Source organism: Nicotiana sylvestris, chromosome 12 (assembly GCF_000393655.2).
Source record: "Nicotiana sylvestris chromosome 12, ASM39365v2, whole genome shotgun sequence".
Lineage (NCBI taxonomy): Eukaryota > Viridiplantae > Streptophyta > Magnoliopsida > Solanales > Solanaceae > Nicotiana > Nicotiana sylvestris.
This window is the reverse complement of record NC_091068.1, coordinates 142,307,450-142,315,047: the sequence shown is the minus strand read 5'-3', so window position 1 is coordinate 142,315,047 and position 7,598 is coordinate 142,307,450. Positions and strand designations below refer to the sequence as shown.

General features: G+C 32.2%; 1 protein-coding gene across 1 annotated transcript; it reads right to left on the bottom strand.

Annotated features, from left to right (window-relative positions):
• Window positions 1-2,634: 2,634 nt before the first annotated feature.
• On the bottom strand, window positions 2,635-6,747 carry LOC104230519 (adenosine kinase 2). The gene is made up of 12 exons (XM_009783352.2): window positions 6,590-6,747; window positions 6,275-6,328; window positions 5,263-5,309; window positions 5,120-5,151; window positions 4,929-5,030; window positions 4,747-4,811; window positions 4,478-4,554; window positions 4,262-4,359; window positions 4,108-4,178; window positions 3,962-4,028; window positions 3,693-3,876; window positions 2,635-3,018 (listed from the first exon to the last, which is right to left on the bottom strand). The coding sequence occupies exons 1-12, from the start codon at window positions 6,670-6,672 to the stop codon at window positions 2,876-2,878; spliced, it is 1,023 nt and encodes a 340-aa protein (XP_009781654.1). The 5' UTR covers window positions 6,673-6,747; the 3' UTR covers window positions 2,635-2,875.
• Between the last annotated feature and the right edge of the window lie 851 nt (window positions 6,748-7,598).

The window sequence follows — 7,598 nt, the reverse complement described above, 5'->3', positions numbered from 1 at the left end:
GACTTTTTTCGTTCATATAAAAATAGAAACAATTTATTCGTAAGATCTGACGAGCGTCGTTTTCCCCTTCCCATTTCTTTCTCTTCTACATTCTTTCTTCTTCTCAAAAAATACAGAGGAAGGTTGGTTTATTTGTCATAAAACAGCATGAGCGATATATTAGTGTCGATCCAATTAATGGAAAAAGACGTGATATTAAATCACTTCTAAACTTCTTCTCATATTTCTTGATTGGAATTATATGAATTGCTTTTTTGGCAGCTTTTATTTGTAGTTTTTTGTAGAAATTTTATAGATGAAGAGCCAATTGTAGAAATGTGACATCCACAATTAATCTGCAAATTGTCTGCAAAATTTTACAAAAACTACAAATTAACTACATTTAACCTACATTATAACTACAATCTGGAAACAATTTACACATGAAAGTTCTTCAAGTTGGAATTGGCCACAGCTACATTTCTTGTTTTCTTGAAAGAAATTTTGTAGTTTTTTTTAAAGAAATTTTGTAGTCAATATTTTTTTTCAACATAGATTGTAGTTTAATTGTAGTATAAATGTAGTAATTTTGTAGATATCCTTAAAAACAATACAGCTTTATACAATACTAAAACTGATTTGTAGGAATTTTGTAGATGAATAGAAATTTTGTAGTCAACATAGATCGTAGTTTAATTGTAGTATAAATGTAGTAATTTTATAGATACCCTTAAAAACAATACTGCTTTATACATACTTAAACTAATTTATAGTTTATTTGTAGATAAATGTAGGAATTTTGTAGATATTAACATAAAATCAGACTTCATCTTCTCTTCCTTCTTCTTCACAAAAAATACAGAGAAAATTTTGTAGTCAATATTTTTTTTCAACATAGATTATAGTTTAATTGTAGTATAAATGTAGTAATTTTATAGATACCCTTAAAAATAATACAACTTTATACAATACTTAAACTGATTTGTAGTTTATTTGTTAAAAATTTGTAGATAAGGATTTGTACTGAAAAGAACTATTTTATACAATTATTAAGGATAACACGTCACTACAATTGTGTGTTATATACGTTAATGCATTTATATGCCATTATGAAGTTTCCATTTTGGTCCTTTACAATATATTATTTTATTCATCCGTAACTGAAGAATAATGACCGAATTAAGACTTTAGTGACTGGATTACCTTTAAAGTTTTTTTTATTTTAGGAATTTTTACCTTCCTATATCACATAAGGAAACAAATATGATGTGAATATGAAAAGATATTTAGTCCCAAATTTTTAGGCGCCTAATTTGGAAGGAATAAGCTATTCAAATATTTATCCCAGATTTGTAGGTGCCTAATTTGGAAGGAATCAGCTCTTAATATTGGGTATTTAATGAATGGTATAAATTTTGTAGGAAAAATATAAACATGGAGGATAATAATAGAAATATGCACAGTTTTAGTAATAAGGTTTCAGATATGGTATAGATATGTAAAAATCCCATTAATAAATGTAGTATTTTGTGGGATCTCTCTTTTACCGGCCTATAAGCATAGTACATGATAAACCAGTCCTGATGTAGAATTCTCAACAATGAAAATTATACTTGAATTGGGCACAGTGGAAGGAAAATTATACTTGAATTAATCCCTAGATTGCTAATCCCAAATTCAAAAATTCAACCAAACACAATAAAATAATCTTGCATCTAATCCCGAAATTATTATCCTTTATCCCACCAACCAAATGACCCTAGTATCTAGTGAGAACCAGATTGCAAGGCTAACTGGCTATTAGCATGTTTGGCCGAGCTTCTTCACTCCTAGAAGCACTTTTTTTCGGAAAAAATACCTTTTTTCAAAGTTGAAGTGTTTGGCCAAGCTTTCGGAAGAAAAAAAAATGTTTTTGAGGAGAAGCGGAAGTTGTTTTGGAGAATCAAAAAAAAGTAGCTTCCCTCCAAAAGCACTTTTGAGAAAAATACACTTAAAAGCAGTTTTTAAAAGTTTGGTCAGACACTCATTGCTACTCAAAAGTGTTTTTCAAATTAATTAACCAAATACAAACTTTTCTCATCAAAAGTACTTTTGAGAAAAATACTTTCGCGAAAAAGCATTCTTAAAATAAGCTGATTTTTACGGTCAACCGGGCAATAAGAGAGGTGGTCTTGGAGGTGACTGAGATAGCCATGGTTGCAGAATTTGAGCTCCTATTTCTCTCTCTGAGTTGTAAATATATCATTGTCAATCTTGATCTTTTGGTTGGAAACAAAGTTATTGCCAGTATAATAATCCTGGGTTACAACCAAGATTATATCTTACCTTCTATATAGAATAGATAATACCAAGGTTCTGATTTAAGATTTATATCGATATTGAATAATATTATAAATGCAATCCCAAATTTAATACCAGGATTACTCCCAGGGGCGAAGGCACACTTGGGTTAGGGTGGTCAACTGACCACCCTTTATCAGAAAATTACATTGTTTATATAGGTGAAATATTAGATTTTAAAGGTACATAACATGTATTGAACACCCTTTGTCGGATTATTTCTTTTACTTATTTCAAGTTTGAACACCCTTGAGAAAATTCCTAGCTTTGCCACTGATTACTGCCGGTAACCCCAAGAGTATTAGCCTGAACCACTTTCTTAGCATGAAAACTAAAGAATCATCCTTATTGCAATAAATAGAATTACTACAACAGAATGTTATTCTCAAATGATGAAGAGAAGGTAATTAAAATGCCTTACAACAATATGGGGGATGGGAAGTGGGATGTGGATATACCATTACCAATTGGCATAACCAGATCAAAAATACTATAAGAACCAGAATAGGTTTCTTCTTAACAGAAGAACATGGAAAGCCCACAAGAGGAAAATCCCTCATTCAAAATCGGGCTTCTCAGGGTATGTACAACCAGACCTTTGGATGATGACATTCGATGCATAACACCCTGCTTTGACACAATCTGCAATAGGTTTTCCTTGGACTAACTGTGCAAGGAATCCTCCCACAAATGCATCACCTACAAAAGTGTACACAGAAATAATATATAATTTCTTGGGTATTCATGATTCGTTTACCAAGCAGAAGTACTGTAAAACAGGGCGCACACAAGGAAATTTTTTAATGCAATTTATCATCACATGAAACAGTTCGACCAATAAGTTAATTTAACTTTAGAGAAGAAAATCTAGAAGGTAACTAGAGGCAGCTAGGAAGTGTCACAACAACAACCTAGTATAATCCCACAAGTGGAGTCTGAACAGCTAGGAAGTGCAACATTCTGTAAATTTTGTGAACATATTTAAGATTTACAAAAATTTACCGTCCTACTTAATTTCCAAAAACTTGTAAAAACTTCTCTGAAAGATGTAATATTTCAGAAACAAAAGGAGAGGAACAATGTTACCAATAGTTGCAAAGAGATCTACTTAATCAAGAAAGTAGCAAAGAATCTTTAATAGTTCAAAATTTTACAATTCTGGTTCCTACCAGCTTTGGTTTTGAATTTCCTATGCAAAAGACTCGAAACTTATTAAATGCTTTAAAGGGTGCAACTTTATCAGACAGAGGCAAATATGACAGAATTCAAAGAAGAGTACTAGTCAATCGGATCAAATTATAGTTGCCACTAAATGAATTGGTATTTTAACTCTATTGCAATAGAAACAAGCAAAACTAGCATAAACCACATACCAGCACCGTTGGTGTCAACAAGTTTCTCTTTTGGCAAAGGAATAACTGGGAACAATTTCACCTTCCCATCCTCAGCAACAACAACTGGATCAGCACCCTGTGTAATGACAGTGATTCTCTTGTGTGTTCCTGATGCCTTTGGCCATTGTGAGATCTTCAATGCTATTTCTTCAACATTATCAGTCTGGTCATATTAGAGCATAAGTTAGCTAAAAACGCAAATCCGAGTCAATTTTGAGAAACCTGGAATTAATCTAAGCACCCATTACCTCCCAGCCATGAACTCTAGAGAAGGTTCTTGCTTCTGTCTCATTACCAAAGACAAAGTCCATATACCTGAAAACAAGAGATGTAAGCCCTAATCAGTATCTTCTCCATTTAAGTAGCATTAAAGAGGCAAGAGCATTGGCCTTACGGCAAGACTTTCTCCTGTTGATCCTTGAAGAACTCACAGATAAATGGTGCTGAAAGGTTCATTGAGAAAACCTGCACAATGCGAAAACTCACGTGATTGTTTGATTTAACTCTACAAAAAGCAGTCAAACACAAACACTGTCAAACTGTCAGACCTTGTTTTTGGCAGCTGCATGCTCAGCAACAAGCTGAATAGATTCTGGAGAAACAGTGAGAAAAAATCCAGCAATGTAATAGTACTTGGCCTTCTCCACTATACAGAGTACAGACACATTACATAAAGTTTTATATAACATGAAAATTTACATTAAGTTTTATATAACATGAAAATTAGAGTTCCACGTATAAACATCAGGACCAAAGATTCCTACCCAAAGCCCAGTTCTCTGGTTTTTTCAAATGGTCAACCTTGTAGCAGTTTGCAGCTGATAAGTTTGCAACAAGCGACCTGGATAAATTAATTTCCAAACATCGTCAGCTCATAAGAAGTATTTGAAACCTTGAGAAGTCATATTTTCACCCTTTACTAAATGAAAAATAATATTTTCTTCTTTGCTCTCCTTTTCAACCAGAATAAGCTACGAGTTTAATTGTACAACAGCAAGGAGGTAAGACAGTAAGCAAATTGCTCTAGACTAACCTTTCGCCATCAAGCACACAGACAGCACAAGTACCCGTTGGACTCTCATCCTCATAGTAGTGAACCTAAATGCAAAAATCATGAAATTAAAGTCTAGAAATCTGAAAATATTGATAATAACATCCCCCCCCCCCTACAAAAAAAAGGCCAAACAAGGAGAAGATTAGAGACAAAGAATCTACATTGATACCAGCATCTTTCGCATTTTTCTTCATTTCCTCCCCATACTTGTCCTTCCCAATAGAGCCCATGTAACTTGTTGCACCTGGAATTTGAAGCATCCACTGCAAGTGAAAATGGAAAGTTATTATACTGGACTAAATAGGTCATGTAAGATTGCAAGAACCAAGGAAAAACAAAAGTGATAACACACCTGAGCTACTCTGATTGAATTTTGAGTTGCACCTGCAATTCAGAATGAAAAGACAAATGTGTTCAGGTTGCCGTGGTATCTTCAATGCAAATATCATTCAACAAAGATGTTGTTAAATAAGGTATCAAGTGATGGCAATTTACCTCCAGCAATGTATTCGACATTAAATTTGGATGTCATTTCGTCATACCTACATCATAAAATTCCTTATCAGCATTTTGCATGAACAAGCTTCGTCAAGACAAAAGATGCAACTATTTTCTTCAGCATAATAAGTTCTAGTGACTACTCTCTCTTTGTATTTGTATTCCAAACATAAAACTATACAACAAGGCAAACATTTCACCTTTAATATCAGAAAAATAATAGGCTCATTATTTAATTAACTATAACCAGAAAAGTATCTATACAAGACTCTTTTGAATGAGAGTTTATCGCAACAAGCCATGCACTTAAGAAAGCAATAAGCCTATCTAGAAATGAAACAAAGAAATGCTAACATTTCCAATTTATAGTGAATCCTCAGGAAATCATGGCACCATTTCTCAGTTTCCCAGGATAATATGGCTTAAACCATTTGTATTGCATATTCCATAACAATACTAGGAAATACAAATTATGACTTCCAAATTGACTTCATATTTCAGTAGGAAATAAATTGAACAAAGATCCACCCAAAATAGGCTTTTCAAGTGGCAGTGAAATATTTTTAGCTCATAGAAAACTACTTGTTTAAGAATCATTCAGCACGGATAAGCAACGAGGCACTTCATTTACCATTTAACAAATGAAATCAGGAATAACTGCAAGAAATATTATAATCAATCTATTCAAAGAATAATTACGAATAACCTCCTCATTGCCTGAATCAAATTGCAAATACTTTTCAATCTTAAATAAATTAATAATGACCCTGATAACCCGATAATGGTACCCAAATGACACTGAAGCTAGCTGCCACCTAATCCAGTCAGCTGAGCTAAGCTAACCGGCCAGATATTTATATATCAATTCAATGACGAATAACCTAATTAGAGGCGCAAACTTAGAAAAAGGAACAAAAAAGAAACTAACTAGTGCAAACTGCAAATGCAATCTGCTAAGCTAGGGAATGTGGATACACACGTAGAACTAAGATGAAAGGAAATAACTTACATAGACAAGTGCTTTTCCTCAGCAAGAATTGCATTGTTCGGCTTAATGTCGTACCTGAGTTAAAAACCATATCATTCAAATAAGAATTTAACTTCTAAATCTCATACAAAAAAAATAATCCAAAGCTCCATATAAAGCAAATGCATTAACCCAATCCAAGATCCAAAAATTTAAGCAATAAGTAGCAAATATGTAATAAACATCTACTAGCATTTACCAGATCTATGAAATTAAATCAACTAACAATTAGGAAACTGAACGATTTTTGTATAGGAAATTAGCTGAAAATGGGAAAGAAGGATGTGAAAACATTACTTGTTGAGGAAATCTTGATCGATAACAGCAGAGATATCGAGCAATGGATTGCCCATACCCAAAAGAATACCCTCAAAATCCATTTTTTGATATTTCTGTGAATTTGTTTTGTTGTTGAAAATGGAGGTTCAGATCTTAAGGTAGGTGCAATTTCGGCTTTAGGCATCAAACTCTTTATATATTAATAGCGTCGGAGTTGGTGAATGGTGGGTAAGTGATTGTGACGTCGTTGATTTTATTGTTCAAGTTTTATTAAAAGTTTCTTTTTTATTTAATACTAATAAATACAACACTTCATCTTTTTAATTTAAAGTGACCATTTTTTTTCCCTTTTTAATCAGTTTAGAAAGAATGACAAATTTATATGTTTAAAATTTATAGTATGATTTTACATTTTTATTTTAATATTTCATATTGTAATTTTATAAGCACAAAAAAAATATTTTGACTTGTTTAATTAAAAAATTCACATCATATAAAAATCTACAAATTATTAACTAATACACATGTTAACTTACCATAATAATTACAATCATCGAATAACTCCATGTAGAAAAATTGACATCCTAAAAGCCTAGCGAATTAGATAAATATAACTTAACATACAACATTATACTTTAAGAGACAATCTTCGGATAACTCCATGTAGAAAAATTAACCTCCTAAAAGCCTAGTGGATTAGAAAAATATAAGTTTTTAGATAGTCATTGCTTTTTTAATTAGTTTCATGAATGGTCGCTAAACTTTACGCGTATATCAACAAAGTCATAGAATTATTTTATGTCTCACCAAAATCATTAAACTTTACATGTCTCGTTTGAATAAAGTCACACAACCATTTTATCTCGTTAAAGCCATCAAATTATGTGTTATTTGCCCAAATGAATAACATAGATATGACAAGCTGGATTTCTTAAAAAATAAAACGGATTTCTGCCACCTCCACTAATGGACGAATTTTGGAACTTTTTTACTTCGAAAAAAATATTTCTCTTTCTTAAAATTCATC

Coding starts and splice junctions, on each gene's coding strand:
- LOC104230519 (XM_009783352.2), bottom strand. CDS start 6,672: ATGGATTTTGAGGGTATTCTTTTGGGTATGGGCAATCCATTGCTCGAT. Junction 6,329..6,589: donor GATCAAGATTTCCTCAACAA/GTAATGTTTTCA, acceptor TTTTTAACTCAG/GTACGACATTAAGCCGAACA. Junction 3,877..3,961: donor CTAGAGTTCATGGCTGGGAG/GTAATGGGTGCT, acceptor TAATATGACCAG/ACTGATAATGTTGAAGAAAT.